Source organism: Xenopus laevis, chromosome 7L (genome assembly GCF_017654675.1).
Source record: "Xenopus laevis strain J_2021 chromosome 7L, Xenopus_laevis_v10.1, whole genome shotgun sequence".
Classification (NCBI taxonomy): domain Eukaryota; kingdom Metazoa; phylum Chordata; class Amphibia; order Anura; family Pipidae; genus Xenopus; species Xenopus laevis.
In genome coordinates this window covers 74,920,272-74,940,946 of record NC_054383.1, presented here as the reverse complement: position 1 = coordinate 74,940,946, position 20,675 = coordinate 74,920,272, and the positions used below count along the sequence as shown (strand labels likewise).

Genomic DNA, 20,675 nt, shown 5'->3' with positions numbered 1-20,675 from the left:
TGTACTTTAAAGTACCCATACATAAGTCACATCTCAGTATTGTTAAGTAGATTTGGTCTGAACCAACTAGTGATTGATCTGAGGATCAGACTCTGTTATGGTGACAGTAGGATAACACTGGGTATCAGTCAAGATGAACTGCTTTGTCCTGACCCTTTGCAATGCACAGCAGTTATAGTCAACCTAGGTGGATCAGTCAGACATCATGAAAGTTGGGCTAAAACATGGGTCATTTTTTATCAAAGATTCTAAAGAGATCCCATTACAATTCACTACAAGGAAACTCTCTAGCTCTTTATTCAACTGTATAAGATTTTTAGGGGTGAAAACAGAATTTGCTCTATTTTCACCTTGATAAATATATCACCAAAAACAATAGAGCTCTATCCCTGTTCTGGTAGAACAGTGCTAACAAAAAAAACCTAACACATGAAACAAAATATATAATACACTGAAGATGAACTATTAATAACCAGAGAAAAATGAAAAGCTCCAGGGAAAATATCACTCGATCTTTGTTGTAAATGTAAGATCCATCTTTTACCACTTTTTAGCTGAATGGTTCTCTACAAAACTACCAGCTTTCAAAATCTGCTGTTAAAGGTTCTCTACATGTTCCACATAAAAAGAGCTTTACTGACAAAGTTTAAAAAATGGACTTCGGCAAGAAGGAGGTGTTCTAAAGAATGAAACAATTCAATGCAAAACGCATGCCCTGTTACTTCTACAAGATGACACTAATGCATTACATATGGTAGTCTTTAATTTATGTATAGTATTGTTTTTATGGTGCAGCACAAAAAAGAAGGAAAGTAGAGTTAAGTAAAATACAAACATTTAGAGAGGAGGCCCTTGTCTCGTACAACTGACTAATTCAATGCAATGCCCTTTTAAAACTGTTCCTCAACATACACATTACATAGGCAGCTCAAATCTATTATCAAAACATTTATCCATAAAACTGTTACCCTCGTTGTTCAGAGCCAGTGACACACAAATCAAGGAAATAATAAAGAACAAGCAAAATATTTATCTTACAGCTGCAAAAGAGTGAAACTGCCTAGACTTGCTGAGAAAATGATGACATGCTGCTGCACAGTATGCTTTTATAACTAGAAGGTCATTTTCAACTTAAAATTCGGAATTAATGTACATGAAGATTTTATCAATAATGTAACAACTGTACCAGGATTAAATAATTAGACTTTCTTTTGGCGTTATGGCCAGCAAACAAAGGTATAATGTGTTCTTGGTGGGCATTTTTCAAAATGAGTTAATAATATTTAAATGTTATTTAATATAATAAAATTATCATTGCTTATTTAACATAAGCTTTAAGAAAAAAACCTATAGTTTTTGTGAAATATAATTTTAGCCCTTCATGCAACCATACATTTCACATTTGCATTTTATAGTTTATATATTGTGGTATCGTGAGTGAATTCAGCTTGTACAAAATTGGCTGGCATGCAAAGAGTTTAAATCTAGGCAAATTACTCAAAAGTTGCTGCTATTATGATACTTTTGTTAAAGGGATACTGTCATGGGAAAAAAAATTTAATCTGTTAATAGTGCTGCTCCAGCAGAATTCTGCACTGAAATTCATTTCTCAAAAGAGCAAACAGATTTTTTTATATTCAATTTTGAAATCTGACATGGGGCTAGACATTTTGTCAATTTCCCAGCTGCCCCTGGTCATGTGACCTGTGCCTGCACTTTAGGAGAGAAATGCTTTCTGGCAGGCTGCTGTTTTTCCTTCTCAATGTAACTGAATGTGTCTCAGTGAGACATGGGTTTTTACTATTGAGTGCTGTTCTTAGATCTACCAGGCAGCTGTTATCTTGTGTAAGGGAGCTGCTATCTGGTTACCTTCCCATTGTTCTTTTGTTTGGCTGCTGGAGGGGAAAAGGGAGGGGGTGATATCACTCCAACTTGCAGTACAGCAGTAAAGAGTGATTGAAGTTTATCAAAGCACAAGTCACATGACTTGGGGCAGCTGGGAAATTGACAATATGTCTAGCCCCATGTCAGATTTCAAAATTGAATATAAAAAAAATCTGTTTGCTCTTTTGAGAAATGGATTTCAGTGCAGAATTCTGCTGGAGCAGCACTATTAACTGATTCAATTTGAAAAATTTATTTTTTCCCATGACAGTATCCCTTTAAGTTCATCACCAGTGCTCGCCAATTTTGACAGAAAGCAAATATTTTTAATTCAATAAAACAACACTCCTAGCTCAAAACTCTGGATAAACTGTATATACTCCTAGCAAACCTACTGAAGTTTAAACAACAACCTTTTAATAATACATCTCCTAAAGACATCAGACTTTCACATTAAACAGCTGTTACAAGTTAACACAATTTCATCATTTAAAAAATGGTAAACTTCCCCTTTAAATTCCTTATGTTAGTCTAAGAGGAAGAGTAAATATATTTAACTTTAAAATAAACAATTGTCAACTTATGCAATACATGGTGAAACAGACCTAATAATACAGTATCTCGTACAAAAGACTGTGGAAAGCATGCTGTATTGGTGATTAAGTTAGAGATGTCCCATACTATCTAGGAGACAGGCAATGCATTGCAATGTTCTTCACATAGACTTTGCCTGGAGACAATAGTAGGACTATAAAAGAATCTGCTCAAATTACATTAGCCGTGAGCTCTATTTCAGTGATACAAATCCCCAAAAGAACTGATAAAGTACTGCTATGAGATAATATAACATGATAGGCTAAAGAGAATAAACACTTACCCTCTTTGGCTGTCAAACGTGATGACTGGTCTGTATGTGCCTGAGTGTTATAACCCAATGATGAGCTACCTAAGGAACAAATTGAGTATTTTACTTTTAAATATTTCTAACAGATTGCATCAAGTTATCTAACTATTAATAGTTGTAGAATGATATACAAGACCCAATAGTGAGGAATGTTAAAGGAACGTTGTTCACCTTAAAATGATCTTTTAGTATGATGCAGCAACTGTGATATGCTGAGACGATTTGAAATTGGTTTTCATTCCTTATTTTAGCTTTTTATACAGCAGCTGTGCTGTTGGCAGTTCAGCCATCTGGTTACTAGGGTTCAACTTACCCTAGCAATGATGCATTGATTTAAATAAGAGACTGGAATATGAATAGGGGAGGGCCTGAATAGAAAGAGGAGTAATACAAAGTAGCAATAAATATAAATTTGTAGCTTTACAGAGCATTTGTTTTTTAGATGGTATCAGTGACCCCCATTTCAAAGCTGGAAAGATTAAGGCAAATAATTAAAAAACTATAAAAAATAAAGGCCATTTGAAAAGTTGCTTAGAATTAGCCATTGTATAACATACTACAAGTTAACTATCCCTTTAAGGCTTTTTAAAACACTATAACCATCTACATTTCTAAATAATTCTATTTACAGTTACTCTGACGTATCTCTAAACAATGATAGCTATATTACCCAAATGTTTTCCTTCTCTACCACACAAAGGGACTAATTTATCAACATTGGGCAAACCTTGGCACTAACCCAGAGCAACCAATCATGATTAGCTTTTTATTTTTTTTAGCCAACTGCAGGTAGCTCAATGAAAATTAAAAATGTCATTGCTTGCTATAGGTTTCTGCCCAGGTGCAAGTTTGCCCAATGTTAATAAAAGTCTCTCAATTTCCTAAAACACATCTTTTCTTCTCATTGGCTCAGAGTGTCTTTTTTTTTAGACTGACAGGAGTCAATAGTATCCTGAATGGCAAGTACTATATAATAGGAGAAAGGAGAATCCTGCATGCAGCTTAATCAAAATCTGAGTGCCACATGAGTGTCTATTTTAGTTTGCATATAATGATTCAGTAAAATTCAGTAGACAACTTAATGCTAATAAATGAGGACATAAGAAAACACAAATGTTTGGCTACAAGATATCCTGTCTTTGCTTATGTTTGTTAATTTTTTTTGTTAATAGACCAGTAACACCAAAAATAATTGTGTTTTATGAGAATTTAAAAATTGGACCATGCATTAGTAAAAATTGTAAAGTATTGGACCGGGGGCTATGGCCCCAGCGACTGTGAGTTTACAGGCAACCTCTAGGTCTAGGTCTGCTCCTGATATTCACATATAACCCACGCAAGTGCACACTCGTCAGTGTACGTGCAGTTGTGTTTGCGGTTCCCATCATATACTTTCTTCCTTATTCTCTACTATGATTCGGTAATCTGGGGCAGGGGAGTTGTCCTGGGTCGCTGGGGGTCCAAGAGGGCCGGGCGCACCAGGTTTTTTTCCTGGTGCCCCACTGAATATGGCAAAAAGGCACATTTAACCACATTTTATGACCTGTGTAGAATACAATGGGGCAGATTTGCTAAAGGGCGAAGTCGCTAGTGAAAAGCTAGTGAAAATTAGACAGAAATTCCATCTGCAGGGACATCGGTAATTTACTAACAGGAAGACAATTCGCTAGCGAAAGGGTCCATTGATAGGGTAGTTTCGCACCCTATCACCAGGCCAATTTTCACTCAGGCAAACGATCATTACTCTGCTAATTCACTAAACAAAGTTTCACTAGGCAGAAATGAACACCCAATTTCACTTAAGGGTGAATTTTCGCCAGCAAAGGCTCCGTCACACTTCACACCACTTGGCCAGGCGTAAATTCGTTACCACTATGCTAATTTACTAAAATGTGAAGTTGCTTCTTTGTAGCCAAATTCTGGTGAAGTTGCACTAGCATTAATTTGTCAGTGCCAGCATTTCATAGTGAACTTTCACTAGCGTTCATTTCTACCTAGCAAAACTTTGTTAGTACACTTATGCTTAGGTCAATTTGAATAGGGTTGGTACATATAGGTCGCATAAACGTCTTTTGTAGAGCATTTCACAGTGAACTTTGGCTAAGGTTTGTTTCTGCCTAGAGAAACTTCGTTAGTACACTTACACTTAGGTCAATTAGAACAGGGTGGGCACATATAGGTCGTATAGACTGTTTTAGAAATGTTGGTGCAAATACTTGAAGTGGTCACTTATTATTACAAATGTCCAAGGAAGCAAAATAAAGACAAAAGACAGTCTCTTATGCCCTAGACATGAGTCCACCCTAAAACAAATGTGACATGCCCCTCAAATGGTTGGAAAAAAATGTTAACAAAAAATCTTTTATAGTTACAAATTTTGAAGGCAATCCTGTTTTAAAATATGAAAAAATGAGTTTTTTAGAACTTTTATGACTTTTAGGCATACAGGATATGATTTCACTGACATAAGATTGAGGAGGATGTAACTTCATCTTATCAGTTCGCCAGGTCTAAGGTAGCGAAGGAAACTCTGGTGAAAGAGGGTTCCGTTTGGAGCACACAAAAAAAACTTAGCTGTATTTATAAAAATGCATATAAACAGAATATATACATTTTTATGAGTTCAGAAAGATGCAGAAAAGGGCCATTTGTAAGAAACCTTACAATTGGAAGATAATAAAGTGTAAAATGCCATATATGGCTCTCTACAAAAACCAAAGCATTAAAGCCTTTCTCATATAAAATAAGACAATTTTTGTAAATTAATGGTTGCATTCAGGAACGGATTTGTGGTGAGCCCACCCATTAAATCCAGCCCTGGTTGCATTTTAGCTGTTCAATTAACAGATACAAACTTTTAATATGAAGAAATATTTACACAACTTTGCCTTTTTTGCTATTGTTTATACAGGAACAGTGGTCAGCTCCATGTTGTAGCTCGCATCATTCTCAGCTACAGTCAGGTGATGCAAATGATGGGCAATAAAAGGGCAACCATTTTGGAGTTTTAACCTTGAAAGGAAGTAAGTTGCAATGCAATCCCAGTTTTGTTTAAAAGAGAGGGCATTTTAAGTAGCTTTATGGACAAAATGTCTTAATATATTTAATATATTTATAATGATGTGTGCAGGGGACTTCTTGATTTTTTGGTGTTACTGGTCTTTTATGGGCTGTAAAAATAGGAGAAGCCATGGAAGCAGGCACTAAGATTTTTGGTCACTCCAAATGTAAAGACAGACATCTGGCACTAACACTTATATTAAAGCCCATTCTCAAAAATCTGATGTTAACTTAAACCTTTTAGTTATGTTATGAGTTTAGTGACTCATATTGAGAAAAAAAGTTGGACTTCACCACCAAGGGTGCCCTTACTGTAATTCTTGGCTCTGTGCCTTATAACTAGTCTTCAGTAAAATCATGATATTTTGCTAGGAGCCTAAGCTATAAATTAAAGTGCAGAAGGACCATTAAAATCCTTGATTTGAATTGTTTTTGATATGTAACATTGTAAAACTTTAAACCACTCATAAAAATTGCAGTTGAATAAAAACCAAATGTTGCAAGATAGAAAAAAAAGTATATTTCTATGATTAAGAACTTCCAAAACTCTAGTGCTGCAACATTATCTTTAAAGAGTTAAATTAATTATAAGATTCACAGCTAAGAAGCATGTTCTGCCAAATGACTCTGTGACCTTAGTGGGAAGCAGGTCAGGGGTCATAAGTGGCTGAGCACAATATAAGATTGGTTTGGTCTGTCACACATGGGATACAGATGTCTAGTTTATCCTTGGGAAAGGGAGGGCAAAGTTATTTTCTGGGCTTTTTGTGCCGGGCAAATTGACTAATAGTTGAAGAAGAGTTGGAAGTACCCTCAGGAAATAAGGAACAAGCAAAGGTAAATGCCTAGTACAACAAACCAGAAAATGTGATGTGAACCGATGACAAAAGCAACTGTGTTTCCTGTTTCAGTGCTATTAGCCAGTACTCACTGGTCACTCTACTCTGACTACTCTGATAACAAAGCTGGTGCTGTCTGCCTGTTTATTATGCTGCCCCCTACTGTGCTTTCTCGCTGTAAAATGTTACTGACTTGTGTATTTAGTTATATTAGACTATGAGGGGTAACGTTTCAGTGAGTTAATGAACAAATGTTTCTAGTTTCGTTTATTCATTATGTGTAATCTGCCTTAATGACCAAATCTGGAGGATTCTCTTTAATAATCATTAACAGAGCTCAATGTCATATTAACTGTAATCTGGTTCTCTATGGAAGGTGCAAATGGCAAAATCCCAGCCAGAAAGGTTATATTTGTATCTTTTTGTATATTTTGCTAATTTATATCTTTTGCATAGCTATTCATATCAAACACATTCATATTTTTAGCAGCCACTTTTCCAGCAATAAAAATCTCTAATGGAGCACCTGATTGGTCAGAAGATAAAAGATTGCACAGTGTGTAGCTTGTGTTGAGGCACAGTGTATGTTATAAAACTCCCTAGTAAGAAACTGTTGCACCCAAACAGTTACACTATATTCAACATCTAAGATGTGCCTTTTAATGTTGCATCACTTGCTGAATAATATTACATGACAAAGTGTGATTTTTTTTTCTTTTAATTTTAATTTTTATTCTGTTATAGTACCCCTATATGTAATAAAAAACACAAAGTTTGCCCAGGTACAGTAACCAATAGAAAGCATTAAGATGCTCGTTTAAACAGATGACCAGTAAATGCTGCCTGCTGGTTGGTTACTGTAGGAGACTAGACTGTTAACACTGTATTACATAACTTGCTTAGTCTTTAAATTAGTCTTTATTTCTATTTTCTGTAATAATAAAACTGTACATTTTACTTGATAGTAACAAAGCTGCATAGAAAATTCTGCAGGATTTAATCTTCAAAGTTTTTTAGCAGAATAAATGTATGGTGATCCAGATCCATTATCTGGAAAAACCAAAGTGTCAAGCATTCTGGGTAACAGATCCCAAACCTGTATCTTAGGACACGGGTTGGAACAGATTTTGACCCCTTATTCCAGGCAGATTTTTTCCAGTTTATTTGGAAGATTGTTTGGAAAGTTATTAGGAAAATTATAATGTGTTGTCATTTTAGTACTGTGCCACAGATTATCATTAAGATTAGGCCTTGACTATTCCATTGTAGGATATTCATCTCTCCTTTTGATTTATGTGAAAAAAAGAAAAAGACATTTTGTAAACCTTGCCTTTATGATTTAAAACAAGAGGGGGTATATTTATCAAAGAGTGAAGTTAATAGTGAAGTTCCGCCACTAGAGTGAAATTCCGCCACTTTCCATTCATTTCTATGGGATTTTTAAAGGCGTTTTTATCAAAGGGTGAACTTTCACTTTCACCGATTGATAAATATGCCTTTCAAAATCCCATAGAAATGAATTATGAGCTGCGGAATTTCACTCTAGTGGCGGAACTTCACTCTTTGATAAATTTACCCCGAGGTCTTTAATTGCTTGGAAATGGTTGCTTTTAAATTAATTTCAGTTTACACATTTCCTGGGGGAAGGGGAAAAAATAAATAATTTAAGCATATTTTCAAGTTGGAACAGCTTGGCATGAATAGAAGTACTTCTCCTTTAAATCTTCCACAAAATTAAACCACACGAAAGTTGTGTTTTAACACTTCACTCAGTGACAGTGAGTTAAAGAATTGGACATGTAATACTTACTATCCCTGAGGTAGGTGAGATGAGAAAGTAAAACCTCTGTGTTATATATGGATGTGCTCCGCAGGAAATCCTCTTTGCTCATTTTACACAGTTCCTTGCCATCAATATTCTGAAAGAGGGTGCAGTCAATTTCCACAAGTCCATATTCCTTAATTGCCCACTCCAACCACTGGCGTACGTGGTCCTGGCTCCACAAGGTGGGATCTGGCCATAAAAACATTCCATCAGATAGAGGATTATTATTTTCAAGCAATTTAGCAAACAAAACTAGACAGAGATTTGTGTAAAAAAATGACTAATGAACAAGATAATAATGCAATAAATATATCTTAATTTTTAAATAAAATAGCTGTTGCTAACTTTATGCAGCAAATGTGAATCACCAGAGGTAAAACATCTGATTTCTTAATCAGTTGCCAGCTATTCCTGTTCTCCACAACTGAAAGGTATTTCAGGCACTTTGGGGAGCACAAATTTTCCACAGGAAAGGTGTCCCAATTGTCATTGGTCTTAGACAGGCATCCTAATCCTATGGCCTATCTTTCATTAGACGCATTGCCAGGTCTGCACCTACTACTACAGTAACAGGCAAACCAGACTGGGCAACAGATTCAGGATTCTGCAGATAGGATTTTAACTACGTTATTTAGTAAACTATAACTGATGAAAAGTTTACATCAGGAAGACATGGGAACCGATGAGCAGGCAACATTTACTGATTTGATGGAAAACAAGTCGTTTTTAAGGGTTACGAGGCCCCCTAATATTAAAGCTGTGCAGGCTTGGATACATACATTTTTGATATCTAACTTTGGATAAGTGACTGGTATTAAATAGTTACTATATATTTGTCAGAATCTGAGCATAAAGGAGATAAATGGTCATACTGTTCATGTAGTATGAAACTTTTATGGTACGTTTTATGCTTCTCACACATCTACTGTATATAATGTAATGATAAGTGGATATTGTTGCCATTCTGGGTATAACCGGTAGCTCAATCTCACGTGAGCCTGCAGCTTTCTTTTAGACAGAGAAGAAACAGCACACAGACACCATGCTTCTCTTGCTTCAAGAAGACATAACTTTATTAACACTTCTACACTAGCAGACAAAGATCAAGTCACATGACACTGTGTCAGAATCTGATCAGTATGGTATCTGTATGAGAGTACACCCATTAACAGATATTGTAAGGCTTAGAGCTCTCTCTGGTTAGACAGTCCTGTTAATCTTGTCCATACCTGCAGGTACAATAACTCTCCTTTCATTTGTAGTCATATTTGGGGGAGGAGGGCCATTCTTTTCATCCATGTAGCTGTTGTAAGTCATTGCATTGCTCTCCGACCCACCAATAAGTTTGCTACACTTGCTGATGCTACAGTCCACAGGTGACTCCCTAAAAGAAAGATCACTGATATTATTATGATGAATTATGAAAATGAGTTTCACAAATGTGTGGAGTACTGAACAATATTTAACAATAGTATCCATTCTCAGTACTAACTAGAAACAATGCAAAGTTCCCCATACCCTAGAACTACTGTATACAGATCTGGTACAGTTGCAGAAATCTTCTATGGTATTATATAGTAAGAGTTTACATATATAACAACATAAGCCACAGCATCTGTTGGAGGTTGCTACCCCTGAAAAGTTCCTTCAAAAAACATGTAAATATTTTCTGTGGTAATATTGCCTATGAGTTAAGAGATCTCAGGTCAAATACAGTATTAGTGTTATTTGAAGTCCATTAAATATTCATTATTACATTTCGATATTCAAAAATGTTGATGCATTCTGGCAATGCAACTCATTCTGCACATTAGAGATTAAATTACTCTGGGAGTCTGCACCTTCAGTGTAGTGGATGCAAGCAAACTATTGAAGTACCCCTACCCGGAGGAGATGGTAATATAATATATGATTCAAAACTTCGACAAAAAAAGATGTCAATGGAAGCTGCGCTGATCCTATTGGACCTTTTTTTTTTTTTTTAGACTTTTATAGGTTTTCATATACTTTTGTTTTTCTTTTTCATTTTAAACAATAATTGTTCTCTGCTTCTAACTCTCCTGATACATTGCTTTAGTCATAAAAGCCAGTAATCTATAGAATATAACAACATAACAATATAACAACAAGACAAATACTGCTTTCAGATTACACAACTATGATTATTTTTTAAATTGAATATTGATAATGTTTAATTAATGTATACAGGAAAGTTGTTCGAATTTTCATTCATTATTCAAAGAACAGTTGTTGGGTATAAGAGCTTATTAAGAAACATCCATGGTTTGTATTATTTACTGCATGAAATACGGCAAACAGTTAAGGTGGCCATACACGGGCCGATAAAAGCTGCCGACAGACCAAGTCGGCAGCTTATTGGCCCGTGTATGGGGGCCCCCGACGGGCTTCCCCGATCGAGATCTGGCCGAAAGTCGGCCAGATCTCGATCGGATGGGGTTAAAAATCCCGTCGGATCGCGGCCGCATCTGTTCGTTGATGCGGTCCCGCGATCCGACCGCCCGTTTGGCGAACGCTAGGATCCGATCGTTGGGCCCTAGGGCCCACGATCGGATCAGCCCGATATTGCCCACCTCAAGGTGGGCATATCGGAGGGAGATCCGCTCGTTTGGCGACATCGCCAAACGAGCGGATCTATCCGTGTATGGCCACCTTAATACAAAGGTGATTTCACTTCTCCAACTTTCAGGAGAAGAAATGGGAGGAGGGAAAATCAATCAAATTACTAGTCCACTGATATTTTGGAACTTCCTCACAGGTTTCTGGAAAAAATGTTCCATAATTGTATCAAAAAATGGACAGTGTGCTGTTCTGCTAGGTTTTTTTTTTGAACGCAGTACATATTGTCCCTTATATCACTGTTACTTGGCAACTGTAACTACATCTCTATTTATCACCTCAATAACTATGTGTACAGTATAGCATAGATAAATGTGCAATCAGTCTGTTTCCACTTACCATTGCAGACAACTATACTTAGCTTCATACAAACTCCTCTACTACCAGTGTACAAATCTGGTTGCTTTATGTACATTGACATGTTTTTTGAGGGTCATCATAGTTCAAACCACTTCGAAATATATTACAATAGCAAGTTGTTATTGTCACTAGTTATATAACTGAGCAGTTATACTGTATTGAGAGAAAAGGGGGTTTTACTTAGTAATGTGTTTCTGATCTCTCAAGTGGGTTAGCAGTTCATCTATAATTTTTTCCGAATGTCTGTGCAGGGCTGCCGATGCTGCAAAATGGATATAAGATGTTGACTAACATATGTTTGAATTTAAGGTTTCATCTTTGGCTACTGTTTTTCCAGGCAGCAGACCAAAGGGCTCATTACAGTCCCTAGAGGATATGGAAGATAACTGTTTTGAGGGTGTAACAGAGGTACAATTGTTAAGTAGCAGCTCCCATCTTACACATGTAACCAGTTACAGCACACATGTGTTGGCATTCCACTTCACAATAATGTTTTGTTACACAGGGAAATGCAACCAATTTCTGTTTGGGTATTCCCCTCTGTGTTTTTAATTGACTCTATGCACACTGAAATAAATAGATACATATAAAAGTTATCTTTGCATCATGAACTGGAAAGGGTTCACAATAGTTGATAAATTCACCCATAAGTATTGTAAATTATTTACCCATAAGTAAATAATAGATTTAAATATTTGTCTGTTTGTGCTCTGACTTTTTTACCCTTAACCTACAGTAAGTATTAACCTTCATTAAGTATCTATGTAATGTGAGTTACATAAATCCAACAATGGGCCAGATTCAATTCAGCGAGAAAAATGTTTATCACGTGAAAAGTCATGAACACGGTCCAATTTGAGAGGTAGTATTGAAGTCTATGGGAAAAGTGGGAACTGAATTTGGAGAAAAGTTTTTTCCCTCGAATTGAATCTCATCCATGAGTTTTCAGGTGATAAAGCATGAGATATTTTTTTCTTACTGAATTAAATCTGGCCCAATATATAGTAATTAAAGTACCCCCTCTTGTAAAATATAAGGATATTATAAGTTACCGAGGAGTTTCATGACCATATAAAAGTACGAGGCCGAAGGCCGAGTGTTTTTATACAGGTCATGGAACTCCGAGGTAACTTATAATATACTCATATTTTACAACTGGGGGTACTTTATTAATTATAATACACAAATTTTAGTGAGTCATGTGACAGAAATTACATCACTACTCACCGTTTATAACTGATGACATCACTACTCACCATTTATAAGGATATAATTTACAAGATATTCACGGCTTTTGTGTATTATATATGAAATTATGTACAGTTGTAAATATCCTGTAAAATGTTAGTGATGCCATCAGTTAGTGATATCATTTGTCAAATGACTTGTGTGTTATGAAAAATACCCATTGTTCTTCAACCCTGTTTGCAAAAATCCCAGAGGGGCTGGGACTGTGATACACTGCACGGGTAAATATTGCAACAATTTAACAATATTGTTACTCAACGTGGAATTAAGGGATTTAATCTTCTACAGTCTGAAAAGATTCAGAGAATTCAGAAAGATCTCTGATCTTTGGCAGAGATCTTTGGGCCTTGATAAAGGGGGTTACCCCGAAACTTTGCATGCTGCAATACATTTTAGCAAGGTTTATCCTGCTAGCATTACCTGCGTGCCAGTGAATTTCTTGGATCCATAGAGATCTTTGGGCCCTCAGATTGCATTGCATTAAAAACAGAAATTCTGTAATGGAAGGCGCACAGTTCAAAAGCCAACATATGGTGGCACATGGCATGGGTTGCATATCTGGGAAGGCACCATTAATGCTGAATGATATGTACAAGTTTTACAATAACTTATGCTGCCACTCAGATTATCTTTTTAGGGAAGGCTTTGCTTATTTCAGCAAGACAATGCCAAACCACATTTTGCACATATTACAACTGCATGGCTCTGTAGTAAAAGAGTCTGACTGCTAAACTAGCACTGGCATCAAATTCAAAATGAGCATATACAGTCATATGAAAAAGTTTGGGAACCCCTCTTAATTCTTTGGAGTTTTGTTAATCATTGGCTGAGCTTTCAAAGTAGCAACTTCCTTTTAATATATAACAGGCCTTATGGAAACAGTAGTATTTCAGCATTGACATAAAGTTTATTGTATTAACAGAAAATATGCAATATGCATCATAACAAAATTAGATAGGTGAATAAATGTGGGCACCCCAACAGAGATATTACATCAATACTTAGTTGAGCCTCCTTTTGCAAATGTAACAGCCTCCTATAGCCTTTGCAGAGTAGCTGGATTCTGGATGGCGGTATTTTTGACCATTTGTCCATACAAAATCACTCCAGTTCAGTTAAATTTAATGGCTGTCGAGCATGGACAGCCTGCTTCAAATCATCCCATTTTCGATGATATTCAATTTGGGGGACTGTGACAGCCATTCCAGAATATTGTAGTTCTCTCTCTGCATAAATGCCTTTGTAGATTTCGATGTGTGTTAAGGGTCATTGTCTGCATGACTGATGCTTGATCATTATCCTGAAGAATTTGCTGATATTGGGTTGAGTTCATTCAGCCCTTGACTTTAACAAAGGCCCCAGTCCATGAACTAGCCACACACCCCCACAGCCCACAGCATGATGGAACCTCCACCACATTTGACAGTAGGTAGCAGGTGTTTTTCATGGAATGTGGTGTTCTTCTTCCACCATGCAAAGCACTTTTTGTTATGACCAAATGACTAAATTTTTGTCTTATCAGTCCAAAGCACTTTGTTGCAAAATGACTGTGGTTTGTCTAAATGCGCCTTTCAACAAGCAACTCTGTTTGTGGTGTGAGTGCAGAAAAGGCTTCTTTCTCATCACCCTGCCATTCAGATGTTCTTTGTGCCAAATGCTCTCAATTGTAGAATGATGTAAAGATACACCATCTGCAGCAGGATGTTCTTACAGGTAGAGATGTCGCGAACTGTTCGCCGGCGAACTTGTTCGCGCGAACATCGGGTGTTCGCGCTCGCCGGAAGTTCGCGAACGTCGCGCGACGTTCGCCATTTTGGGTTCGCCATTGTTGGCGCTTTTTTTTGCCCTCTCACCCCAGACCAGCAGGTACATGGCAGCCAATCAGGAAGCTCTCCCCTGGACCACTCCCCTTCCCTATAAAAACCGAAGCCCTGCAGCGTTTTTTCACTCTGCCTGTGTGTGCTGAAGAGATAGTGTAGGGAGAGAGCTGCTGCCTGTTAGTGATTTCAGGGACAGTTGAAAGTTTGCTGGCTAGTAATCGTTTTGATACTGCTCTGTTATTGGAGGGACAGAAGTCTGCAGGGGTTTGAGGGACATTTTAGCTTAGGTAGCTTTGCTGGCTAGTAATCTACCTTCTACTGCAGTGCTCTGTATGTAGCTGCAGTGGGCAGCTGTCCTGCTTCTGATCTCATCTGCTGACTGCTGCAATAACAGTAGTCCTTGTAAGGACTGCTTTTATTTATTTTTTTGTTGTTTTACTACTACTACTACTACTACTACTATAAGAGCCCAGTGCTATTAGTCTAGCAGTGTTGGGGAGTGGGACTGGTGTGCTAATCTGCTGCTCCTAGTAGTTCAGCAGCACCAACTTTAATTTTTTTTTTTAATATTCATTTTTTTTTTATTTTACTTTTTTTATTTTACTACCGCTGTAGTAGTGTATAAGTTGACCTTTTAGGCATTATTTGCCCTGTAGGCATTATTTGCACACTGTTTTCTTCAACCCGCCATCTAGCTGTGTGACCTTGTTCACATTCTGTCTAAATATCCATAATATTACCGTCTCCAGAAAAAACACCGGAGTGACTTTTTTCAAGCAGCCATAATATATTTTACGTAATCCGTATCCACCGCTGTAGTAGTGTATACGTTGACCTTGTAGGCATTGTTTGCCCAGTTTTTTTGGCCGCAGCCACTGAAGCACAGAGGCCAGAAAAAATATGCCATATAAATGCTGAAAATAGTCATTTTTTGCCATACGTTGACTCAACGTATATGGCAAAAAATGACTATTTTCAGCATTTATATGGCATATTTTTTATGGCAACTGTGCTTCAGTGGCTGCGTCCAAAAAAACTGGGCAAACAATGCCTACAAGGTCAACGTATGGCAGTTGTTTAAAGAGAACAGTAGATTACTAGCCAGCAAAGCTACCTAAGCTAAAATGTCCCTCAAATCCCTGCAGACTTCTGTCCCTCCAATACAGAGCAGTATCAAGCAGATTACTAGCCAGCAAACTTACTATCATCTGTCCCTGAAATCACTAACAGCTCTCCCCCTACACTATCTCTTCCAAGCACACACAGGCAGATTTTTCAGATACATTTTTGCCCTTGATCCCCCTCTGGCATGCCACTGTCCAGGTCGTTGCACCCTTTAAACAACTTTAAAATCATTTTTCTGGCCAGAAATGTCTTTTCTAGATGTTAAAGTTCGCCTTCCCATTGAAGTCTATGGGGTTCGCGAACCGTTCGCGAACCGCTCGCATTTTTGCGCAAGTTCGCGAATATGTTCGCGAACTTTTTTTCCGACGTTCGCTACATCCCTACTTACAGGTCTTTGGAGGTGATCTTTGGGTTGTCTGTAACCATTCTCACAATTCTCTGCATATGTCGTTCCTGTATTTTTCTTGGCCTGCCAGACCTGGGTTTTAAAGCACCTGTGCCTGTGGCCTTCCATTTCCTGATTACATTCCTTACAGTTGAAACTGACAGTTTAAACCTCTGAGATAGCTTTTTATAGCCTTCCCCTAAACCATGATACTGAACAATCTTTGTGTTCAGAGCTTTTGAGAGTTTATTTGAGATCCCATGCTGTCACTCTTCAGAGGAAAGTCAAACAGAAGCACAACTTGCAATTGGCCACCTTAGATACCTTTTCTCATGATTGGACACATCTGCCTAAGAAGTTCAAGACTTAATGAGCTAATCCAACCAATTTGGTGTTGCCAGTAATCAGTATTGAGCAGTTACTTGCATTCAAATTAGCAAAATTACAAGGGAACCCAAATTTTTGCACAGCCAGTTTTTCACATTTGATTTAATTTGAATACTGCTTCTTTAAAAATCTTTGTTCAGAAAACACCAGAGTACTCAGATGTTCCTGGGAAATGAAAGACATACCACTGTTATCTTTTTTGTTGAAAGTGGAGTCAATTATTATGCATGCCGAGAAGGGTTCCCAGACTTTTTCATATGACTGTATTTTCAGAAAAAAATATAATTTCTCATTTGTTATGTTGTCTTCTATTTACAATTAAATATAGGGTTTAAATGACTTGCATATCATCCCTCTTTCATTGTATTTATAGAACTAATAAAATATTATTGTACCTGTATAAAAGTAACATGAAGTCTTACAACACACATATGGCATTATCATGACTGTGGTACACTCAGAGTCAGTAAACAAGACAACCTTCCTGCGTCACCTCTACCATTACAGCCTATGCTGACAGGTAAGCACAATGGCTGCACACACTGTATTCTCACACACAATTCTGAGCGATGCGACGCTGTCAAGACCAGTGTCTATCACAGACTAGGAGGGCTCAGTGTGTAAATTTGGTAAGCTACACTTTCAGGCAGATTTTTTCATGTTTTTAACCACAATGCAGCCTTTTTCCAACAATTCCAGTGTTACTGTGGCCTAGCACATTGTTGCATTTACTACAATTGCATCCAACATGCAAAACAGATGCAACTGGGGTGCATTATTTTAACAAATCAGACTCGCTTGCACTGACAGCTTGTAAGAGGGGTATTGTGTAATTTCAAGCACTTGGTGGAAGTTTGTGTGATATTCACTGGGCTCAAGTCTGTTCCACCAATTGATGCAGCCTGCAGAAGTAACCCTGAAATTAGCATATTCTTGACCTGCTCCAGGTTTCCTCTGCATCAATACTGTAGATGCACGTGTGGCAATTCAGAACAGGAGGCTGGACGTATGTACTCACACAGAACACAACTATAGGAAAATCCAAGGAGCATCATTGAAAACAAATATCTACAGTATAATGAATTTTTCCTGTTCCCCCAGCACCCAAATCAGGTACAGAAAGCAAAGTAACGGTGAAGACTCTTTACACGAAGGCTTAAGACCATATGTTAAGACGACAGAAACCTACTGGATATTTAATTAATCCCCTGCCCTCTGGCTTTAGATATCTTATTGATAGACAGAAAGTTAAATCAGAACATGTGTGTGATAAGGAAAGAAATGAAACAGCAAATGTACTCAGTGAAGAATTTTGGCGACATTTATTTCTTGGGGTTCTTGCAGTAATTATATAAATAAGCATTGTTGCCATTTTTCTTAAAGGTCACTGCAAATTAGATGCAGTTACAAAGGTAAAAGTGGTTCCCAATTTATAATGACAATTTGGTGGCTGAAGTGCAGCCTTTATGTGCCCGCCAACCCAGACCTACTCCCCACTCTATTCCAGGGCATTGTGTGGGCCATCCCCACCCCTGACCACAGCAAATAGAGGTAAGCGAGATATGTGGCACACTGGAGGGCAGGGGGGCAAATGTTGATGGCCTCCGATTGGGGTGGAGGGCCCTGAGGTGGTAGTGGTGGGGTGGTAAATAGTCAACAAATCTCTTTCCATAAAATTAACCAGTAAAAATAAGGATTAAGTGTGGAAGCAAGACATGCTGCCCTGTCCTTATTTTTTTCGGCACTCAATGCAGAGTGCAAAATGTATTTTGCATTGTAGAGGTGTTGTGAGTGCTCTATAGATGAGCATTAAGGGGGCACATTCCAGGAATTATTAACTATATTAATTAATATTATAATAATAATTAAATACACAAAGGGAGAGGTTCAATTTTATGAGAGCTTATTTCCTAATAAACTGGAACTGAATTAATGAAAAGTTTTTTCTCCTCAAAAACTCCAAATGTTTTCATGTGATAAAGCATAAAATAATGTTTTTTCATTGATTAGAATGGGATCCAATGTATGTATAAACTGACATTTCCAAGTTACTTCATAGATCTTTCCATAATAGTGCCATTATTTGTGGAAAACATACTAACACCAGTTACACTGCTTAAATACACTTAACAGTATCATAACTAAATCAATCAGCAGTAGAGAATGAGGTAGAGATTAGCACAGAAAGGAAAAAAAAGATAAAGAGAGACAGAGAGTGACAGAAACAGAAAAAGTGAGGCTGCACATATATCACAGAGAATACATGGGAATGACTTGGCATTTAGAGCTCTGCATCAGTTAATCTCACCTGGATCCATTAATGTGCTCATATTCCCTTTTAATGTTAACCCGCATAGGTTGGTTGATCCAGTCCTGTGGAGGGGGTATGGGGTTGATTTTGTGGGGCTGACCATAATCAGGGTTTGCTGATGCAGTCATGTCAGCTTTGGAGAGATGAGATGATGCTCCATACGCTGAGTCAAAAAGTGATTGGTCGTCACTCACCACAGACAGAGCTTCCTGTGAGTGAAGAAAGAAATTACACAAGGAAGCACATTCAGAGCATACACCTCTTAGAAACAAGATTGAAAATAAAATTATAATATATTTCATGAAGCATCTACAGATTACCCCAAAAACTATGGCAGTCTATTAGTCCCAAAGAACTATTAGGGGGGTTATTTATCAAGATCCGAATTTATCTCAATATCGGCTGCTACAAACTCCGATCTAAGCCGCTCGGGTTTTTAGTGCTTTTTATTAAATTTTTTCCGAAAATTACCTTTGCAGGAAAAGCTCAGATTTTCACGATTTTTTTCATGAATTTTCACAGAAAACTCAGAATTTTTCAGAGTTTTCACCCGAAAGCTCCAAAACATGGTGATATTGCCTGAAACCCCCAACACAACCAAAAATCAATGAGACTGTTCCCATTGACTTTTATGCAACCTCGACAAGTTTGAGATGCCGTGTTTTTATATTTGGCTTTTTAGCCCTCGGGGTTTATTAAAATTCTGAAAAATTCGTGATTTTTTTAAAAGCCTATTATAACACAAAAAATCACGAATTTTTCGGATTTCGGGGAATTTCAGGTATTCGGAGCTTAGTAAATAAACCCCTTAGTGTTTAACTAAACAGCTTGCTTCTTCATAAGCCAATTCTTCTGTGCTCCCTGCCCTTCAGATATATCCAACAGCAGAGAATGCTGAACTGTACAGATGCAAGAGCTATACATGCATTTAAAGACATTCATTGGGGTAAACCACAGAATCAAACCATAGTAAGGTAACTGGAGATACAAAGGATTAGAACTGTTTGCATGTTATTACAGTATGGTGATCTGTCACTTATTAGTTACATAGTAAAACAGTCACAGAATAAGTTACACAATAAAACAGTCACATGAAGAATCGGATATTTTTAGTTTTTTAATATAACAAACTTGCTGTACCAGTTCAGAGGTTGAACAACCTAAAACTGTAATGATCCATTCCTTCAAGACTGTCATCAGGAGTTGCCCATCTAAGATATTGTTAGGCCATATTTTGTGTTTCACTGAAACTGCACATGCTCAGGCCCATTGTTTTGAAGCTAAGTTTAGCAGTTAATGCAAACCATCAAAACACTAGCAGAAAAAGGGGTTTTATCTGTCATAGAAGCTGAAACTGAGGGTATCTGCAGAGGCAGAGATAGTCACTGCTAAAGGGTTGCAATGCAGAAACTCAAAATGGAAGATGTAGCATTTCTGGCCAAATTCTTGCTGAACTTTAGTTCTCCGTTAACTGAATTTCAATATATGTTCAAGGAAGAATAAGATTTCTTGGCTGGCTAACAGGCAGCTCCTTTTTTGTTGAATCACAATATCCTTATGCCTCCCTCTGGTGATTGTTCAACAAAATTTCAGTATCCAGTGTCATCTATGCCCTAGGCAAACAACACAGGAGTTAACTCATCATTATACAAGATCTATCAGTGCTGTTAATCACGGGAGCTGCCTGCTGGCATGTATAAAGACTGGAAGTAGAGCCTTTACAATCAGCAGCAGGCTGCCAAATAAAAATATTTTTTCCCAAAGCAAATTGTAAGTTAAAAAAACACAACATTATAGGTAGTATTCATTACAATAATGCTCATTAGTCACATACTGTAGTTTATGCTAGCAAGAGTTCCATAAATCTAATGAACATATCATAGTCACTTT

At 37.3% G+C, this 20,675-nt stretch overlaps 1 protein-coding gene across 2 annotated transcripts in view; it reads right to left on the bottom strand.

Moving 5' to 3' along the window:
• Positions 1-20,675, bottom strand: part of fli1.L (1 L homeolog) — a 53,930-nt gene that overhangs the window by 17,990 nt on the left and 15,265 nt on the right. For both annotated transcript variants that reach the window (XM_018225697.2, XM_018225698.2), the window contains exons 2-5: positions 18,783-18,994; positions 9,742-9,896; positions 8,498-8,701; positions 2,762-2,830 (exon numbers count right to left, since the gene is read on the bottom strand). In XM_018225697.2, coding sequence (XP_018081186.1) covers positions 2,762-2,830; positions 8,498-8,701; positions 9,742-9,896; positions 18,783-18,994 — 640 coding nt within the window. The remainder of the gene's footprint in view (positions 1-2,761; positions 2,831-8,497; positions 8,702-9,741; positions 9,897-18,782; positions 18,995-20,675) is intronic.